Genomic DNA, 21,364 nt, shown 5'->3' with positions numbered 1-21,364 from the left:
TTCATATACTTTTCCATCAAAATTATCCTCTTATTTTTAAAAGTTTCAAAAATAACTTTAAACTTTAAAAAAAAAATTGAAAATTTTCTTTATCATTAATTTTGAATAAAAATCATTGATGTTTTGTGTAAAAAACATCCATGAACTTGAAAAAAAAAACTTAAACATATCCTTATTATTAGCATATGGCCATTAACAGACTTTACCCACTGATGTACAACCTTGTCAAAACATGCAAGTCTTTTAAGGTCTTTGAAATTTCAACAAAGTGGCAGTATACATGTGATTTCATATGAACAAAGATTAGCAAATTGGCTCCAACGGATTGCCATTAGGCAGTGTGACATATGTTAACTATCGTTAAGTTAAATTAAAAAAAACCATGTAATGAAATGTAAATGTATTAAACCAAATTGAAAAATCTTCCAGGTTCTATACAATAAAAAGAAGATTATGTAGAATGAGAGGATTGGGAAAGAAGTTGATGATGGGCATTGCAGCATCAAACATGGATTTTCAAGTACGATGTTCAGAAACGTCCCCGGCGAACTCGAGCCCACGCTAAAGCTGCAACTGCAGCACCCCCAAGGTGGGCAGATCCTGAAATTTGGCTGTCATTCTGCAGAGAACACATAAATTTTATGAATTTGTCTAACAAGAGGAGGCCAGGTACATGTTTGTTAAACAGAGAAAAGAACTGAAGGTGGAGTTGGATGGAGAAGTTTAGGCATTCAATTAAACATCATACCTCTAGTATCCTTAACATGTCTTTTCCAATGAGAAAAATGCCCTGTAATGAAACAACAAGGACTCTTAAGGATTTTTCATAGTGAACTGCGAATCATTGAGCTATTAGAGTAGAGCGTACCAGTAAGATGGCAGGAACAGGTATAAAGAATTGGAGATAGAGGGTAGCCTTTGGGAAGAGGAATATATCGAGTAACATAATAGCGTTTACTGCTCCACTTGCGCCCTAAGTGATCAAGCAAAACAAATATCAATGATGATTCAAGTTCTAACAAGTATGTTGGTGTTTGAAAGTCGAAGGTGATCGGTAAAATGCAAGGTTAAAGGAGCGAAGTCTCATATCCAACACTAACAGAAGAAACAATGCGTTCAGAGCATACGATGTATATTTTGAAAAAACAAATTTTGCGTTGGAAGTAGGTTTATTTGAGGAGATAGCTAAGGTCTTCAGTTGGCATTTTCAGTTGAAAAAGTAATGAAGTATAGGGATTTCCAAAGGCATACCAATCCTTGTGCTCGCACTGGGTCCTTGCCCCAAAACGACCGACTCTGTAGAAAGCAGAAAACCAGCAAACAATGTTTAAGATTCAGTTTCTAAAACAATCGACAATCGGCAAATACTCGCATCGATATATTTTCTTTTGAAGGAAAAGAAATGGATATGGTATATTCGTCAAAAGAGCCAAAAGGAAAACAGCCCAAGAGCAGAGCTAAGAATCATGAATATATCAAGAGAAGTCCCATCAAAGATGGTTTATTCCATTGGCAGATGAACTTATCTTCTACCATTGTGAATTCACAATTGGTATCAAAGTGCTCTCAACTACATGAAAGACAACAAATGAAGCTCGAGTTATAGTTTAGTGCATTGCATCAGCAGAACATACATCTAAATCAATTTTTTATGCTGCCTTTGCATCATATCAAAAGCAGTTACATCTCTACGACCCAGAAATTTTGCATGATGACTGTCACAGAAATTTGAATGAAAGAACTGAGCCATACACACTTTGCATACCTTTGAGGACGATGCTTGAAATAGATGATGCGCCAAGTAAAATGCTGACCCACCAATTGCTCCAGCCAGATACAATTTCAACAAAAACTCAGAACCAAATACACTTCCGATCTGTTAAAGGCAAGACATATAAGATCAAGTATCAATGCTAAAAAGGCTGGGGAAAAGGTCAGTTTTAACACTAATGGGGTATTATCATATTCTGGAAAGACCGAGGCTAAACAGTAAAGCTAACTTTATAAGTAACATATAAACTCATGAGACAAACAGTATAGATTGGATCATAGTTCACAAGTAGACTAAGTATGAGCTTGGGATGAGCAATTCCTTGGTGAAGAATGAGAGTTTTTTTAAAATACTTTTGACTATTTAACCACTTAGCACACTATATCCACAACATATCGAGATTTTGAGGAATAAAAATCTTTTAACAGGTTTGAGCACATTTCACACATCCAAAAGCCATCTCAAGCTCACCTTATCAAAACCAGAATCAAAGTGTATTACTCCAAATCCAGTATGAACTCTAAATTAGCATACAAGAAACTCTAATGTTCGTTTACCAATATTTATTGAAGCAAAGCAAGTTCTTTCAAAAGTCTTTTTATTCACAACTCACAAGGCAAGACTTTAAGATAGACTGTCGTGTTAAAATCTATTATATTACCATAGCTACCTCAAAATGAGATAATACCAAAGGAAAAAAAAGCAGAAAATAAATAACTAAAAGATCATACTAAATAAAGAAGAAGAAGAAAAAGAAGAAGAAGAAGAAGAAGAAGAAGAAGAAGAAGACTACAAGACTATGAGTAAAAAGAAAAAGCAACTACAAGATTACAATATAAGCCAAAGAGAGGAAAGTGGTAAAGATCGGATCATAACATAAAATGATATTATATAAACCACACACATACAAACAGAAGAGAAAATAAAACAAAATAAATTAAAAATCATGACCTAGTAGAAGTTCGAAAAAAGATAGCCATACGTTCATCCCAAAGAAGTACAGTCCAATCATGTTGGATACTAAATGGCCAGTATCTATGTGACTGAAGGCTGATGTAATCAATGTATGTACGCGGCCACTTCTAACATTTTCTACTGAAATCTGTGTAGAGAACATTGAAACACAGAAAATATAACGTTACCAATAGAGAACAGTTGAATTGTACTTCTAAGTTTTGAAGCTTAGAACTTCAAAACTGCATTAATATCTTAACTTTTCCACAAATATTTCTCAAACCATGGCAATCAATTTGAAATGATAATGATTATAATTTATACATGATGATGATGTTAAGTTGGCAACTATTAGGGCCATTCATCTTGAGAAGTCTCAAACGTCCACATGGTGGATATCTCAAATTCAATGTTTCTCCCCCAAGGAATGTGGTTTACTAAGTATTGTGGCCTGGGTGTTTGAGATGCCAAGGGATGAAATGAAATGGGTTTAAAAGATATATATCCTATCCATAATCCAAATCCTCTTGTTGCAAACTACAGAGGCATTGGTGGAACAAATGGATGTTTTGTCACAATTATCTGGACAAATCTGACGTACTTTCTATTTTAGTTCAGCATTGCAGAGGTGGAAAATTGAACGGTCATCTTTGTGAATGGTAATTGGTGCCTTAATCAAACAAAACCAACATGAGTATATCTTGATTCCTAGTTATACAAAATACCCATATATCTAGATTTCTAGACATTCTTGACTCCCATGATCCCGATTTCCTCAAGAATGGTTGGTTTCCTGTAAACTTTGATTCCCTCATGAATGGCCCCTTAAGAGAAATAGATCCTAAGAAAAATGAGAGGTGAGCAGAAACAATGTCTATATGTGCCTACAATTCTGAGGCATGTAATTGCAATCGAGGACTTACAGTAAAATTTTTTGACATAAAGATAGGATCAGCAATCCGCCAGAGAAGGAAAACAGCAACATTAGCTATAATCAAGCCCAAAACCACATCTTTAGGCGTCAGCCTTTGGAACCATGATCGCCTGTGAACAGGAGAAACAAAAATAATGATTTTCCCCGATAATCAACAATGTTTATCAGATATCAAGCATCCTCCCCTTTGTTAAAAAGATTATAACCTATTTTATTGTTTTCAATACTAACGATTCACCTACCTAGGAATTAATTTCCTATGAATTTTCTTGACACCCAAATGTTGTAGGGTCAGCAGGTTGTAACGCGAAGTGAAATTAGTCGAGGTGCGCTAATCTGGCCCGAACACTCACGGATATAAAAACTAAAAGGTTCACCAAACCAATCCAAATGTATATGAAGTTATTTTGATATGGTTATACAATAACTTAAAGTAACACGTGATAATAACAATGCTGATCCTAAGATAGCAAAGAAGGAAGTTTCATAACAGCAAGCAGTAAGAGTCTACATGCCATGATGTCATCCCTATAGTTGTAAAGATCAGGTTAGAAAATTTCTAACTTCAGGAACTCCCAAGATCAAAGAATAACCGTTTGTGTTCTAATACTTACACAAAACCCAGATAATATTTAGTGAAACCGCACTAATTGGGTACAAAGAAATTGGTGAAGTTGAACTTATTGGACCAAGCAGAGGTTTCCCAATTTCTTGAACTACTTAGACTTTCCAATAGCTCATACAATCAGTCAATTTAATTGAAATGCATAATGTTAGGCGAAGTTAGGCACGCCGTTTGCGAACTTCAACAGGACAGTGCAATTGAGGAAAATCAAATTCACCGTTGAAAGTTGAAATTATGGACACTATGATATTCAGCGCTGAACGAGTTGATTTAAACAAAGACTTCACATTATTCAGCGATGAATTCAATTGTACATGTAAGAAGTTAATTTTCAGATAAAACAGCCAAAGTTGCAAACTTGTAAAAAGAACAAACACATTACCTGCCTCCCCATTGATGAACAAAACCAGGTTTCAACTGAAATTTCAATTTCGAAAACGGGGTTCCCGTAAATAGAGACCTGCTTTCTACTACACTCTTCATTGACCCCTTGAAATGGGTATTTGAAGGATTCACCATGAGTCGCTTTCCAACCACCGGAACTGAGAAAAACCCATGAATTTTCTGCACAAAACTTCGATGTGAACTCCATGAACGCGAGTGATCCTGAAGGGGGCGAGTGACGAAAGAGCCAAAGAGATGGTTTTGGTTATGGGTTCTCCCTAGTGTGGAAAAAGAAGCGCAATCCTTACAATATATAGAGTTGGCGTAGGAATTCGAAAGCCTTGATGCAAGTTTGCGAGAAAAAAGCTTGTTCATTTTGTTCTTGATTATGAGCTCCGTTTGGGAGCCAGTAAAATTCCTTTCTTCAGGAATTGATGTTTGATGAAACAGGTTTATATACTTGGAGTGGCTATGGCTACGGTGGTTCTATAAAGAGGAAAATTATACTACACCCAACTTTGAACTCTCCCTCTCCCCTCCTTCGAACGTTAATTTTTTTTTGGAAATCTGCGTCGGAAATGAAAAAATGGATACTCTTTTTAAAACCAATGATAAACAGTCTTTTGCTTGTATAATCATCCTCTACAATTTCCACTGCTTTCTTCTTCTCTTTTCTTTGGTTTTGCAATTTTTTTTTTCTTTCCTCTTCTTCGGTTCTTCTTCTTTTTTAACGATTATTTTCTGTGTGTTTTTCTTTTTTTCTTTTTTGCATTTCTAATCTTTCTCTTCCTCTTTTTTCGTTTGTTTTCTAATCAACCATCTAGTGACAAAACAAAAATAAAATAAAGAAAACGTAAAGCATCAAGTACCGAGGATCGAGTATCTAGTATATAACATATAACACGTAATATAAAGCATAGAACATCAAGTATCGAACATGAGTATCAAGGATTGAATGCACAAATGATTTTCAATGATAAATTAATAAATTCACGAGGTGTTGACGGAAGCAAAAAACAGCTTTTCATTCCTTTAAAAAAAACTTGGTCATTTTTCATTTGGACATCCAAATTAAATTTAATCGTACGAATAGCATGAAACGATAAGGAGCATGTGTTGAGATCTCATAAATTCTTTGTAACATAATGGATTGTTCATCTTATTATCGGTTTAGTTTATAGATAAAATCTCAAGCTATCAAATGTCATGTACTAAATTTAATATTTTAACTATTTTAAAATATGACAAAATGAATCAAAATATTTACAAATTACAGTAAAATATCATAATTCATCTATGATATAAGCTAAGATAGATGGTCTATTTTGGTATCACACTTGGATAAACGGTGATATTTTGAAATATTTGTAAATTTTTTTAGAACTCTTGTCATTTAAAATATTTTTTCTTTAATATTCATCATTGAATGACAAGTTTGGTTTTCATAGTTTGGAAAACGTCTCTAACGTCTCTATAATTTATAATTAAAATTTAGTCAGATTGATAAATTTTTTTTCTTTTACAATCATAAAGATCGAGATCAAACTTTTTAACCTCTAAAGAGAAACGTCATATTAAACTCTAATAACTAAATTTGGTCTATATAACTTTTAAAACCGTAAAAACTAAATTTTATCTTTTTCCTAATCACAAGAACTATTTGTAATTAGCCTTATTTTTATTAATGATATATATACATATAAGTTTGGTCCGCCTAGATAGAACTTTCATGATAAGGACACATAGACTTAAATAATGGGAAGCAAAGTCTTAAACTTTCAATTTTATACCATATACAAAGTTAAATAATTTAATACATGTATGCTTTCGTTTTGAAATTTTTAGATATGTTTTAATCATCACCTTAGCTTTGAAAACTGTTTGTCCTATTTCAGTTAATTGGTTAACTTTAAAAAACAAGTTTATTACTTAATCAGTAACATCTTATACAACAGCCCATAAAAATAATCTAAACTTACTTCATTCAAATATACCACACCCATCCTTCCTACAGAAGCATGTTCTAAAATTCAACACCAAACTTTAAACAGAAGTTGCCATTTATTATTGATCTTCCTTTTATACTTTCTGTTTGAATTTTCTCAGAAAGTTTTAGACAAGTTTCTGTCAACTGAAGAACATTTGGTGCGAATTACATAATCCTAAAGTCTACTTTCAGTCTTTCTCATCCTACTCACCAGTGTTGTTGACAGTAAACACAAAACAAATGTAAAACACAAGCATCTTTCTCGTAGAAGAACTCGTAACTAAATAAAACAAGAGCTTTCTATCAATCATTGAAGCAAAGTAATTTTTGCCTTATGTTGTTTTTGTATCTTGCAGTTGCCTTTTCACTAGAGCATTGTAGACACCATCCTTGCTAAGAAGTTCTTCATGTGTTCCACTTTCAACGATTTGACCATCAGAAATGACGGCCACGGTATCTGCAGTCTTGACGGTAGATAGCCTATGAGCAATGACTAGGACGGTCCTGCCTTTCATCAGAGAATCCATTGCATCCTGAAGCGCGTCCACCGATGAGAACTTAAAATGATAGTGGGGTAAGTTTTTAAGTTTCTAAAACCAAATAAAAGTATTCACAACAAACCTGTACTAGGTGTTCACTTTCAGCATCTAGAGCACTCGTGGCTTCATCCAAAAGGAGGATTCTTGGGTTCATAAGTAAAGCTCTTGCTATAGCTACTCTTTGTTTCTGACCACCTGACAGCCTCACCCCGCGTTCTCCGACGTGGGTTTTATACTTCTCAGGGAAGTTTGATATGAAGTCATGTGCATTGGCCATTTTCTGTCATTTCAGTAGTTTAAGTTAAACAATAGGTGTTAGCCCTAAAGGTTTCCAAGAGGCAAAAGGACATAAGATCTTACAGCTGCATTTTCTACATCAATGCTATCAACTTTGCCATCTAAACCATAGGCTATATTCTCCTCTATGGAGCAGTTGAAAAGAACAGGCTCTTGGCTGACAATACTGATCTGCAATCGACAAGTAGATCATCAAAATTCATAACAAGATCATAAAGACTAGATCCGCAACACGATCTTGGACTTCCAATCGAGTTAGAAAAGTAATTGTTATATAAACTTCTCATTCTTACCCTTTTGTGTAAATGGTCATGTGATATCTCTACAAGAGGAACCCCATTTATCAGAATCCGTCCTTTAGTGGGATCATAAAATCTTTCGATCAGGTTTGCTATGGTGGTCTGTGGCAAACAAAGAAACATGCACTATGTTGAGCGTGCTTTTAGCATGTAATAACTTTCATATTTCTTGTCATAACCAGAAAAGAAGAAACCAGCATTCAGCAAAAGAAAGTAAATTACTTTTCCACCGCCACTCGGACCAACTAGAGCTACTTTAGAGCCAGGCTGCAATCTCAATGATATTCCCTGTATCATGGAAGTTGTTATAATTCAATAACACTACATAACCTGTCCTCACAGACTTACAATTTTAACGTAGTAGGTACCTTCAGCACAGTGTGATTAGGGCGGGACGGATATGCAAACCAGACATCGTCCAACTCAACTTCTCCATCTAGGTCACTGCATTAAATGACAAGTGTTATCGTTCTGCTCCTGTTCATGTGTCACATTTGCTCTTTTAATTGAATTAGTCATCTCAATAGGTAATAAAATAAAGCAAGATGAAGGAACCCCGAATAGTAAATACTAACCCAATGCCCAAGAAACAAAAAAGCCTAAACGTAAAAATGATCCAAACACTCCCCCTCAAAATAGAGTAGGAAATTTCATTTTCAATTTGTAAAAACAGAAAAAAGCATACCCAATGGGGCACTTGTTTCCTGAATTTTTCATTGTTGATACACGATCAAGGAGTTGAAAAACTCGTCTACTAGCTCCAGCAGCTTTCATGGCTACAGTGTACAATCCTGACAACCCCGATACAGAAGTTCCAACTACAAACAGAGAGTTGATTGCAGTTACTTTTATCGTTCCCTATGGAAAAGTAGAGCACCATTAAACAAAGAAATTTTACCAGTTAAACTATAAAGGATGAAAGATGTTAGAGATCCCGGACTCATGAACCCTTTGATTGTCAGGTTAGCTCCATATATCACAACGATAATAACAGATAAAGTCGATGCTGCATAGAGACCTCCAGAGAATAGTCCAACCACTTTCTGTTAAATGATAAGATTGGGAGAAAGAGCTATTAGCCTCCAAGAAAGATAGAGACGTGCACATGCTCAAAAAGATACTTTTCACTTCCAAAATAAACTCACAGCTTGTTTAAGTCCAAGTTGCAATGTCTCCTCGACTTTCTTAGAGTACCGTGATATCTCATAGGATTCTTGAGCAAAAGATCTGACAGTGCGCACGGCACCAAAAGATTCCTAAAAGAAAAGCATAACAATGACAATTTCTGTTTTTTACTCTGGATTTCATCATGTAAGATAATAACCAACTTGTTCACACAATGTGGATTTATACCTCAGCAATTGAAGCACAGACAGCAGCTGCTGCTTGAGTCTTGTGAGAAAGCTCACGAAGGAAGCGACCAAACTTACGAACAGCAACAGAAACAACAGGAACAACAACCAAAGCCAATACTAGAAATGATAGACCAGATAAAACAATGAGTGTATTGAAACCCTAAAAGTTGTATGTTAACTATTTCTGCTTCAATGTTCAAATTCTTACATGTTAACTTCCAAGAAGTTGAAAACATGAAGGTCAACCCAATTATTGCAGTTGATAGATTTCTTAGGGCCTCGGAAAGATTGGTGGTTGCTGCATTCTTAATGATTTGGGTATCCTCAGATAGCCTACTGAGAAGTTCCCCTGTGCGAGTAACATCAAAGAAGGCTATTTCCTACAAAATTCAACAACCGTTACAGAAATCTTTCAGATGCTAAAGGTAATGAACATAAATTAGATTTTTTAGCTTTTTGTTCCCCTTTTTCCGTTGGGGGGGTACCTGATTAAGAAGATGAGTAAATAAATTCTTCCTTAAGCGTGCAACAACTCTCTCACTAGCAGAAGAAAATAACCAAGCTCGAATAGCTGCACACACCGAACTGGAAATCACAATTTTCATCAGTGAGTGGCATAGTACTGGATCTAATATAGTTTGAATTGCCCAGGAATATGTTTTAAATAGACGTCTAAATCATAAAGCAGAATGCCAATTAACAACCAAAGCTATTACTCTCCCCTTCTATCTGGTTTGGGTTTTGTCAAGCAGAACACCATGGCAGTTTTATATACAAGACAATGACTCCACATAATATGCCTCAAGTTTAAAAGGTGTAAACAATCATACCCAACTAAGACAATTGATGTGATGTATACAATGGTGTTAGTGACTTCCTTTAGTGCTTTACTCTTCTGTTCGGGCGTGTCTATATCTCCTGATACAATATCAATAATCTTTCCACCAAATTTTGGCTGCAGGATCAGCAATCCAAAGTATATTATACAATAGTAAAATCATAACTAAGTTCGTGGCCATGATTTTAATTTCATGACCATGGAATAGATATATAAGAACACCCAAAAAAATGCATACGATCAATATACTTGTCGTGGAAGCAATCAGAAGAGCAATGGTAGCAATTATCAACTTCCCCGCTTCAGGCTTGGCCTGCAATACAATTCAGATGTTGAGCACTTGAAAGATTTTGACAGCAAAATCGGGCTTCTGCCAACAAAACACCTACGCACTTACAAGTGAAAGTACTCTGCCAAATCCAACATTTGCGGGCTGAAATTTGCAAGCATATTAGTCAGCATCGGAAAACAAAAAAGAAACAACTAGTTGAGTGAATAATCCCCTTCAATGAAAAAACACACTTCACTGAAATCTAACAGGAACATTACCGGCACAGCATCCCCAAGTTCCAGGTCTGTTAATTGACGATCATCCGATGAGCCATTGCTCTTTCCCCCTCCCTACAAAAAACAAGGAAACAAAAACAAAAACCAATGAACACCCAAGTAAACATATACATAACATCAGCATTATGAGCACGATTAACAATTTATTCATCCATTTCAAGCTACAAAAAGTAACCGCGGAACTTCGAAAGTGATGCTAGGTTCAAAATCAATTCCAAATAAGCAAGCACAATAAATTGAAATTCAAAAGAAGCATAAAGCAAAATAGTAAAAACAAGGAAAATAAAAAATAAAAACCAAAAAAACACGCGTAAACATATACATGAACATCAGCAATCAGCATTATGAGCACCATTAACAATTTATTCATCCATTTCAAGCTACAAAAAGCAACTCACGATACTTTGGAACTGGTGCTATGTTCAAAAGCACTTCCAAATAACCAGCCACAAGAAGTTGAAATTCAAACGAAGCATAAAGAAAACTATAAAATCCCACAACAGAAACCAAATAAAGTAAGTAATAGAAACCATTCCATCGATTCATTCAAAAGGGACCAAATAATTTTTCTCAAATACCATGGAAATGGGAAAAAAAAATTAAAATAGCTTACCCCACGATCAAGCAGCGGAACTCTTTGGCTTCCCATGCCTCTCATCGTTGCAAAACTGTTGAATAAGCGACTAAAATTTCAGAAAAATTAGAGCCGGCCGAGGAGGGGTCCTGCTAAAGTCAAGTCACCGTTGAGCTTTATGCTCCATAGACGAAGATTAAATGACCCAAAATGACAGATTTTGAATTTTATATGAAGTCTATGCTGACGCTGACAAAAGTTGTGAAGAAGTTTGCGAGGCCACTTTCGAAGAATCGTTCTCCGCCCCTCCTTGAGACGATTGCGGGAAAGAGACAAATCTCCACTTCCTTTTTTTAGAATTTCATCAATCGATTTTAGCAACAAAAAAAAAAAAAAAAAACTTTTCTTAAATCACATTGTTTGAATTTTCCGGTGAAGGGTGCAAGTGTTTTATAATTTATACTAAGTTTAGGCATATTCGTTAGACTAGAAATCGACAAAAAATCAGACAAAATACTGAAAATCTCTACTTTTTCCTCATTAACAAAACCATATTTTTGTTTGTTCTTTGAGTTTCAGTCTTTTAAATATGTTATCTATCCAACAAAAAGGAAACGTATTGTGAAGATATATTATGATCTTATTATTCAACATCAACATGGATTGTATTGATTATTTTTTCCTCGTTTCAAAGTTTTAACTTTTTTGAACAGCAACAAAAGAACAACTTTGTTGAACATACGTGTAATTTGGACTAAGGTTCTTTCTAACGTTTATGTATCAAACAAGGATTAATGTTTATTTAAAACAAGATTAAGAAAATTGCTCTTGATTTTTTGTTTTAGAAATCTGTAGGAAAATAATTTTGTGTTTCAATTTTTACCCTCGATTTAATTTTTACTAATTTTTCCATTAATTTTAACGAAAGAAACAACAGTCTAATAACCTTCTTAAATTATTTATTTCAATAAAAATAATTGATTAGAAGTAAGTTCAAATCGAATAAATTTGACTTTATTTGAAAGTGCTTTTGAACTTACCATTTTCTTTAGGGATAATAAGAGAGGAAAATGGGCCAGAGGAGTTTGGGCCTTTCTCGACCATATTGGGCCGGAAACCACGTGTGGATTGGACTGAATTCTACTTGAAATAATGGGCCTTTATCAGCCCAAATCGAAATTTGAATTTCCATGTTCATGGGCTAACCAGAGAAAATAGAATTTCAATTTTTCATTTTAAAATTAATGCGATACGTAATAAATCTAAAGATAATAATTAAATTAAGCGTATAATAATTATATTTATAATTTTACTATATTTACAACAAAATTTTAAAATATTTTGATTCTATTTATTATATTTGCAACCGTCTTACTTTTTTCAGTCTTATACAATTATATTATAAATTCATTTGTCAAAGTCGATCAGTGTCAATATAACATATAATGTATTGTGTGAATGCACCCAATTCGATAAAAAAGTTCAAATACATATATTAGTTCTTTGGTCTAAATTACATAATTAACGATCTTTTTGCCTTGAAATGTGTAAAACATGTCTCCAACACACCAACCATTTTGAGCCTTTGAAACCTAAAAACCCAACACAACCTTTGCCTTTTCAATATACTGTTCATTTCATGTCTCCTAACCCCTATATTTTATTTCTTTTACAATTTACATAGATATTGGTATCTTTTCATTAGTATTAGTGCTATAGCTAGCTGATTTTGTTTGATTTTGTTTGTTTGTAAAGGATCCAATCTTTTTATTAGGGTTGTCGAACACTCGTATATAGAAAATTAGAAAAATTATACTATTTATTCTTTCGGTTTAATTAACTATTTAGGTTTGTGAGATTTCAAACACAATAATTTTTACTTTCGAGATTTGCTTTTGATAGTGTTATTGATCACTCACCGTCTATTCACTCATCACTACTTAAAAGTTGATGTAACACGTTAAACGTGTGTTTGTTTCATCTTATATTGCTTATCTTAATTTTTCTTATTCCATATTTTTTTTCTCTTTCATTCTATAACTCACTCGTTGGAACGATGAAATAAAGAACCGTCGTGTTCTTCTTCTTTTTAGAAATGGAGATAATAAAAAAGAAAAGAGAAAAATAACAATTACAAATATTATATTTTCCAATAAAATTTACTTGATGGTAACTGAGAATTTTCCTCCCAACCCCACATAAATATAATATTTATCCACATTAATTATTATAAGCCTCAAGAAAGTAAACACACTACCTTAATGGACCATTATGCAAACAATTATAGTAAAGATAAATTTGTAAATGCTTATACACAAGACATTAATTATCACAAAAAGCAAATAATAATAATAATAATAATAATAATAATAATAATAATAATAATAATAATAATGGGCCAAACTTTTAGTTGATTTTTTTTTTGTTTATTTTAATTTAGAACCATACACATTGACCAAGTCAAAGGTAAAATGTTTTTGGATTTGTTTTATTTTTTTACTTAAAACCCGGTTGAGATGTCTCCAAGATTCCAACATGTTGACTTGGTCAAAGATATTTTGCCTTCGCCAAATTAATATATCATAAGTTATTGCTTCATTCAATGTCGTCCACTAGTTCTTTGTTGCCTACACATTACAACCTTTCTCATCATTCAATTTCCTATATAATTAACAAAACCCTAAACCCTAAACCCTACTCATCTTAGTTCTAAATTCTCATTCAATTATAATAATTAATAATATAGTTGATTTTTTAAACTTTGATATCACACTCTTGAAAGTAGAGAGATATGAATGTATGAACCATTATTGTCTTATATATTCATCTAGCTATGCAATTTTGCTACCTATACACCTATTTTTTTCACAATTCATTACGTTGGTTATAATTAATTTAACCTATATTGTAAGTTCTTGACTAAATTAGGCTTAAATACTAGTTTTTGTACCATTAAGAACCACTATGATCCATTCTTTTATTTAACTTTTAATGGATGATAAAGTGTTAATTTAAAAGTTCATGGACCAAAATTAACTAAATAAAAAGAAAGAAAAGAAGATTAAAACCATTAAATGAATTGCAAGTTTTATATTGGGAATAAATATCTATGAATCAGTGTATAAAGAAAAACATAATATATATATATATATATATATATATATATATATATATATATATATATATATATATATATATGATAGCATTATAAAAAAGGGTATCCCATAGAAGTTAGGATCCAATTTTATAATGTAAAGAATAATTTAAATTGAGGACTTTTTGAAGTTAGAATTTATAAATGTGTCCATAAGCTGTCGATAATTCTCAGACATTGCCCAAAGGTTTGTCTTTGCTCACCAATTAGTTGACGTAGAGCCATTGTAATCCAAGTATTGAATGTCTAAATAATTCAAATTTCCAAGCACATAAACTAAGGTTTAACCGACACTCCACTTCTTAATTAAGCTAATTAAATTAATGATTAATGTAATTAATTAACCAAAGAATGATATCATATCCCTTTAATTACCCTGTTGCCTAATAGACCCAACATTTGTTAATTCCCACAAAGAAACCTATGTGGGATTCTCATGTTTAAAACCAAGACAATAACAGCTTTTATGGTCGAGATTAATTATTCGTAAACAAAAAGGACATTTTTTTTTTGTTTCTTTCAATGTACCTTTTTGAAAATTCTCGAAATTATCATATACTTTTTGACAATAATATGATAGTTTTGTAGGAGAAATTAATATGATTTTTTTCAAAGAACAATAATTTTAGATGTCAAGAAAGGTAACTAGAATAATAAAAAGGAGTTTTTTTCTTTTAGAATTAAACTTCACCTAATATTAGAAAAATTGTGTAAATAAAAAGTAGACAAATGTTAATATATATACTTATAAACTTTAGGGATTATATAACTTAATTAAAACCATAAAATTATATATTGATTTAAACCAACTTACATAAGTGAATTAATTTAAACTTATGCTAATTTTCATAAGTCAATCATTAATATCTTACAAATTCACTACGATTATCTTTGATATTTGATGATGGATGATTTTGAAAGAGAATTTTGGCAAAAAAAACAAAATAAAATAAAATAAATTAATTTATGAAATTTTAAGAATTTAGTTGATATGTACTTATTACTTATTTTATACATAAATTAAATATAATAAATGGTGTATTAAAAAACTACCATATAATTAACTTTTTTTTTTCTAAATTTTTGTTTTGTATTATCTACCTTTTTAATTTATTAAAATAAAATTTAAAAAGCTTAGTCAAAATTTGAAAACCACCTTTCTAACCTAAACTTTGACTAGGTTTTTGAACACTTTTTCAGGTAGTAGTTGAGAATGGAAAATTTGTGTTTGGATTTAAACATGGAATAAATTTTATATATTTTTGAAGATAAAAGAGTTAATTTTTTAAATTTTCTATTTGGTCTTTTAAGTTTTTAAATGTTATTTGTTTAATTTGTAAGTTATGAATTTGATTTCAATTTAATTTATAGGTTTTAAAATGTTACAATTTAATTTTTAAAATTTGTGTTTTTGTTTCCGTTTGGTCTCTAGGTTTCAAAATATCTTCGATCTTTCATTGAACATTTATGTTTATAGTATCAATGTTAATTAATTAATCAAACTTTCACTATATTTTTCATCACTATTAGAATTAATATACAAAAATTTCCTTCCTAAAACTCAAAATTCAAAACTTAAAGTACCTTTCTCCTATTTTTATGTAAACATTTGAATTTTTAATCGATTTTAAAAAAAAAAATCAAAACATGTGTTTTTTCTAATGTTTACTTTAATTTCTTTTAGTTTTCAAACTCGTGATTTTGATTTTGAAAACACGTCTAAAATGGAGTCAATAAACTAATACGAGAAAAATGTTGTTTGCATGCTTAATTTTTAAAAATAAAATGTTTTTTTCAAGCCGAGGTTAAGAACTAAATTTTGGGTAGAAAATTTATTTACTTTTTTTTGATATAAAATTCAATACTTTATAATGATTAAATTCAACCAATAATGAGGCAATAATATTCCAGCTCAGAAGATGATAAATAATTCTTACTTGGAAATTCCTTGATTCGATTTATGATTGTTTCCATATCTTTTTACCTTTTGTTTAACTTTAGTAAACGTGATTTCGCAGATTTTAGATCATTTAATTCATATTATTATGATCATAATTAAGTTTTTATATGAAATGCACTCAATATATATATATATATATATATATATATATATATATATATATACACATACATATATATCCTCTACTTTCAGACATGTTTATTGTTGATATTCTTTAAAAAATGGTTATGAAAATATTATTATTATTTAACTAATTTTGATTTAAAACTTTTAAATGCCTAAACTTTGGATTTATTAAAAATATGTAGAATAAAATCAAAAGATTTCAAACTATATATATATATATAGTGACTAATACAATAGTTTTTTTTTAGAAGAAAAAGTAGAGAAGTGCTTTTGGATATATAGTTGAGAGAAAGGAAAAATTATTATATATATGTATGTATGTATAGGAGATGGAGAAAATGATTGAAGGGGTGTGTGAGAAAAAGGGTATTAGCTTTTTGTGAGGAAAAACAAATCCTTTTTTCTACATTTGAGAGAGTTAAACAATATGTCTTTTAATAAATAATATTGGAATATGATATAAAAGACATTTACATAATTTTTCAAGTGAGAGCCACATGCCATGTGATACACAAAAGAAGTCAGATGATAATAATTAAAGTGATAATTAGTTGTCTAAGTAAGAAAATTATAAACCCTTAGCATATTTTTGTAGACTTATGTAAGTTTCTTTTTCCTCCACATGATTAAAAATAATTCAAACATTTTTTTTAATTAATTACGATATAAATTAAAACTAAGCTAATCGTTAGATACTATTAATTATACTAACAAATTAGTTAGTAAGATGTAACATAATTTTATCACGAGAAAATAATAAAGTGAATCATTCAAATCGAACATGACTCAAATCATACATCCAATTCAAATCGCGTATAATTGTTTGACGAAAATTCTAGATTGCTGCAAACTTTATACTAATAAATTCTTAATTTGACCTTAAAACATTAATGTAATATCTCAATACATGAGTAAAAGGAGATGAAGAAATATATCTTAAGAAGGAATATTATAGATATTAATTTGGTCCAAATTCCCAAATTAATTAATTGGTATATCTTATCTACCCCATGATATTCTTTCATAAAGAATATATATTCTATAATAGATTAATCAACTCAAGGCTTTAACTTCCACTACGTCATAGTGAAAACGTAAATTTTAATAATGTCATATACAGTATACACCCAATTATATTTGCATGGTGTCTTGTTTGATTTAATCCTCTAATCGTAGTTATGGTTGGTATACTAAAAAAATTAAAATTAAACCTCAATTTAATTTGGGATTTCTTTCAAATAAGTAGGTTATTATAATAGATTAGACATTACCAAGCATGAGTTTAGTTGAGAAGAAATACTAATAAGTCATGTTCACTCTTAACCCGCTTTCAATTAATTAAGAAAAAATGTTATGAAACTTCTTCATGTTTTCCAATATGACATAAATAATTGCAACTTGCTTTTGATTTCATTCAAAACAATCATATATACATTAAAATTATAATAATAAAAGTTAGACGGAACCATAAACAACAAAAATGTTACTGATGTAAATATAATATAAATAGTCAACAATTCAAATAGAATAAACTCGTCGATGCATCTAAACCTAAGTGATTAATCACAAAGTTAATTAACATGGGAATATTTATAAGATACTTTTGAAAATTAAATAACAATTATTAAGTGAGAACAAATATTATGCATCCAATTTTTTCTCTTGGATAGTAAAAAGAATAATCTTAAAAGAAAAATCAGTCATATATTGTATATTTTTATTAGGGTGTAATTTGGGCTGCACCCAATGGGATATGAACAACCTAATTCCTCATTTAAATTAAAAAAATAATATTCATATTTAATTTGGTTATTTTTTTTAATATTTTAAGAGTTATTTTAATGAAAATATGAATAAAAATATTTATAATAAATCGTAATAGACTGTTATTTATGTATCTATTTGTGTCATGATAAACACGATAGTAAACTATTACGGTTTGTAATAATTTTATTATACTTTTAAATATTTTTAATAATTTTTTATTTAAAACAATTCTTTACATCCCAATTCACATCGATATTTTAAACTTTCATTCACATTTATTATATTTTTAGAGATTAAGAAAGAAAATTAAAAGGAATAAAAAAAAAGTACTAAAAAGGCTAAAGCATGGGACCAAATGATATTTTAATAACATAATAATTTTTTAAAGTGGGATTTGATCGATGTTCTTTCCCTCCAACTGCCCTCCCAAATTTCTCTATATATACTATTAACCCACACATTTCTTCTTCACCAACTTAGTTCTCCATCACTCTTTCTTCTCATCTTCTTCAATTATAACAACCATTAACCATGTCTTTAGAACAAGAATTTCTCTTCCTAATTCCTTCAACAATGGGCAATAATCTCAATCTCTTCCTTTGTTTCCTTCTCTTTATTTGTTTCTTCACTCTCTGCCTTAGCCCTGGTGGTCTAGCTTGGGCTCTAATTTCAAAGCCAAAAAACCAATCCATCATTCCTGGCCCTTGTGGCACTCCATTTCTTGGCCAAGTTTCAACCTTTACCAATTCCTTAACTCATAGACTCCTTGCTAATCTTGCTCATACCTTAAAGGCCAAGTCTCTAATGTCATTCTCAATTGGGTTCACTCGTTTTGTGATTTCAAGCAACCCCATCACAGCCAAAGAGCTTTTGAATAGCTCAGCTTTTGCTGATCGTCCAATTAAAGAATCAGCTTATGAGCTTTTGTTTCATAGAGCAATGGGGTTTGCTCCATATGGTGAATATTGGAGGAACCTAAGGAGAATTTCATCTACTTTTTTGTTTAGTCCTAAAAGGATTTGTGGATTTGGGGTTTTGAGGGAGAGAATCGGGGTTAAAATGATGGAGGAAATTGAGGGTTTGATGGTGAAAAATGGGGAAGTTGAAGTTAGGAAAGTTTTGCATTTTGGGTCATTGAGTAATGTTATGGAGAGTGTGTTTGGGAAAAGTGTGGAGTTTGGTGATTGGGAGATTGATGAATTAGTGACTGAAGGGTATGATTTGCTTGGGAGTTTTAATTGGAGTGATCATTTTCCTGTTTTGGGTTGGTTGGATTTACAAGGTGTGAGAAAAAGGTGTAGAGTTTTGGTGGGTAAAGTTAATGTTTTTGTTGGGAAAATTATTGAAGAACATAGAATGAAGAGGAGGGTTATTGTTGGTGATGAAGAAAATAAGAACAACCCTAATGATAATGAAGATGGAGATTTTGTTGATGTGTTGCTTGATTTGGAAAAGGAAAACAAACTCACCGACTCTGATATGATTGCTGTGTTATGGGTACGTATGTGTATTATAATTTCTTGTTTCATTACTATTTTGATATTTTTCTACTGCACTTCAATTTTAATCGGTTTGAAATGATTTTTTAATATGCTCTTACAAGATTATGACTTGGGTCTATTTTAGGCCATTAGATATGCATGAAAGAAAAGATTCGCCATTAGTTTGATGTGCATGAAAGAAAAGATTCTTACATTTTTCTTTAAATATTTCAATTTTTTGTGTGATAGATGACGGGAATGAGATGTGTAAAGATAAACGTACATCTACACGTGTAGTAACATGAAATGCATGACTGATTTTTACTTGTTTATCCTCGATAAATTACCACTAGATCCAAAACTTGGATTATCTCACTTATAAAGCATAAAATCCCCGATGAATAGTTACATGTTGAAATTTTCTTTACTTTGATATTCTATGTTTTTTTAACAAATTTTCTCTTAAATAAATGACATGTAGGAAATGATCTTTAGAGGAACGGATACGGTGGCAATTCTCCTAGAATGGATTTTAGCAAGAATGGTTCTTCATCCTGACATCCAAGCTAAGCTTCAATATGAAATCGATCAAGTTGTGATGAAAACTGGTCGAAACATCTCGAATTTAGACCTCCCAAATCTTCCTTATCTCCATGCAGTCGTCAAAGAGACTCTTAGAATGCACCCTCCCGGCCCACTTCTCTCTTGGGCACGCCTTGCCATCCATGACACCCATGTCGCAGGCCACTACATTCCTGCTGGCACCACTGCGATGGTCAACATGTGGGCCATAACCCACGACGACCAAATTTGGCCCGACCCAACAATATATAACCCAAACCGATTCATTAAAGATGACGTAGCTATAATGGGGTCAGATCTACGACTTGCACCATTTGGATCTGGTAGAAGGGTTTGTCCTGGTAAAGCAATGGGGCTAGCCACCGTTGAACTGTGGCTCGCTCAGTTAGTTCATAAGTTCGAATGGGTTCAAGCTGATGAATCGAAAATCAAAGTGGATTTGTCTGAGTGTTTGAAGCTATCTCTGGAAATGAAACACCCTTTGATTTGTAGGGCTATCCCGAGGAATGTAGGGTTCGAGTCTCACCCATGATCATGCATGACAGATTAAAAAAAAAAAAAAAAAAAAAGGCACATCTAGGGGAGCTTATTATGATATTATCATATGTTGAAAATTAAATGTGTTTGTTGCTTTCTTTTCTTTTTTTCTTTTTCCTTTCTTCTTTCTCTTAATCAAGGAGAAGCAGTACTCTAAATGTAAGAAGACAAGTACTTTTATGTTGATGTGTTTGATATTATATCTTGTGTGGAACACATAGTATCGGATTCGAGATTTAATGTTGGGATAATCCTTAAATGTAATTCCGTTATTAAGTGTGAAGTAAAGTTTTTATAAAGTTATGTGTTTTGTGTATTAACATTTGTTTATTTTTATTCTTATTTTTAATCTTTGATCATCAAATTTGCTAACTTGCTCAACAGGTTATTGCATATATATCTTTAAACCACAAAAAAAAAAAAAAAAAAAAAAAAAAAAAAATCTACCTTTTTAAACGTTTAATTATAAAATAATTATTTTAACCTTTTTATTTTATACTCAAATTAATTATACTTAACATACACTTTAAATACATAAATATTTTTTAAGAAAGAAAAAAAAAAACCAATATACGTTGTTTATTTGAAATGTGTATATAATTTTCAAATGAAAAATTATAACGAAAAGTCAGT

At 31.5% G+C, this 21,364-nt stretch overlaps 3 protein-coding genes across 4 annotated transcripts; 1 reads left to right on the top strand and 2 right to left on the bottom strand.

Annotated features, from left to right (window-relative positions):
* Positions 1–385: 385 nt before the first annotated feature.
* LOC103493123 (RHOMBOID-like protein 12, mitochondrial) lies at positions 386–5,371 on the bottom strand. Of its 2 annotated transcripts, XM_008453795.3 has the most exons (8): positions 4,667–5,366; positions 3,649–3,769; positions 2,754–2,873; positions 1,766–1,876; positions 1,252–1,296; positions 869–973; positions 749–790; positions 386–619 (listed from the first exon to the last, which is right to left on the bottom strand). In XM_008453795.3, exons 1-8 carry the CDS (start codon positions 5,041–5,043, stop codon positions 530–532), a joined length of 1,011 nt encoding a protein of 336 aa, XP_008452017.2. In that variant the 5' UTR covers positions 5,044–5,366; the 3' UTR covers positions 386–529. The 2 variants fall into 2 exon arrangements, with proteins under 2 accessions (XP_008452017.2, XP_050936199.1); XM_051080242.1 differs by lacking the exon at positions 2,754–2,873 and having other exon boundaries at positions 4,667–5,371.
* Positions 5,372–6,710: 1,339 nt separating this feature from the next.
* Positions 6,711–11,550, bottom strand: LOC103493207 (ABC transporter B family member 25). Its single transcript, XM_008453913.3, has 17 exons — positions 11,164–11,550; positions 10,533–10,604; positions 10,381–10,416; positions 10,222–10,296; positions 9,976–10,100; positions 9,631–9,730; positions 9,354–9,525; positions 9,144–9,262; positions 8,936–9,046; positions 8,689–8,833; positions 8,476–8,608; positions 8,159–8,234; positions 8,013–8,078; positions 7,785–7,892; positions 7,555–7,662; positions 7,277–7,474; positions 6,711–7,188 (listed from the first exon to the last, which is right to left on the bottom strand). Exons 1-17 carry the CDS (start codon positions 11,206–11,208, stop codon positions 6,988–6,990), a joined length of 1,890 nt encoding a protein of 629 aa, XP_008452135.2. The 5' UTR covers positions 11,209–11,550; the 3' UTR covers positions 6,711–6,987.
* Positions 11,551–18,593: 7,043 nt separating this feature from the next.
* On the top strand, positions 18,594–21,030 carry LOC103493286 (cytochrome P450 78A5-like). Its single transcript, XM_008454007.3, has 2 exons — positions 18,594–19,628; positions 20,094–21,030. Exons 1-2 carry the CDS (start codon positions 18,663–18,665, stop codon positions 20,724–20,726), a joined length of 1,599 nt encoding a protein of 532 aa, XP_008452229.2. The 5' UTR covers positions 18,594–18,662; the 3' UTR covers positions 20,727–21,030.
* Positions 21,031–21,364: the final 334 nt, after the last annotated feature.

The sequence above is a fragment of the Cucumis melo genome, chromosome 12 (genome assembly GCF_025177605.1).
Source record: "Cucumis melo cultivar AY chromosome 12, USDA_Cmelo_AY_1.0, whole genome shotgun sequence".
NCBI classification, from domain to species: domain Eukaryota; kingdom Viridiplantae; phylum Streptophyta; class Magnoliopsida; order Cucurbitales; family Cucurbitaceae; genus Cucumis; species Cucumis melo.
Note: the sequence above shows the minus strand (reverse complement) of the source record. Positions and strands in the feature narration are given on the sequence as shown.

Excerpts from the sequence above, each read along its gene's own strand:
- LOC103493286 (XM_008454007.3), top strand. The coding sequence starts at position 18,663 with ATGTCTTTAGAACAAGAATTTCTCTTCCTAATTCCTTCAACAATGGGC. Across the intron at positions 19,629-20,093 it reads ATATGATTGCTGTGTTATGG|GAAATGATCTTTAGAGGAAC; the intron begins GTACGTATGTGT and ends AATGACATGTAG.
- LOC103493207 (XM_008453913.3), bottom strand. The coding sequence starts at position 11,208 with ATGAGAGGCATGGGAAGCCAAAGAGTTCCGCTGCTTGATCGTGGG. Across the intron at positions 9,731-9,975 it reads ACATCAATTGTCTTAGTTGG|TTCGGTGTGTGCAGCTATTC; the intron begins GTATGATTGTTT and ends TGTGATTTCCAG. Across the intron at positions 9,263-9,353 it reads AACTTCTTGGAAGTTAACAT|TATTGGCTTTGGTTGTTGTT; the intron begins GTAAGAATTTGA and ends TATCATTTCTAG.
- LOC103493123 (XM_008453795.3), bottom strand. The coding sequence starts at position 5,043 with ATGAACAAGCTTTTTTCTCGCAAACTTGCATCAAGGCTTTCGAATTCC. Across the intron at positions 3,770-4,666 it reads GTTCATCAATGGGGAGGCAG|GCGATCATGGTTCCAAAGGC; the intron begins GTAATGTGTTTG and ends TCCTGTTCACAG. Across the intron at positions 1,297-1,765 it reads TTCAAGCATCGTCCTCAAAG|AGTCGGTCGTTTTGGGGCAA; the intron begins GTATGCAAAGTG and ends TGCTTTCTACAG.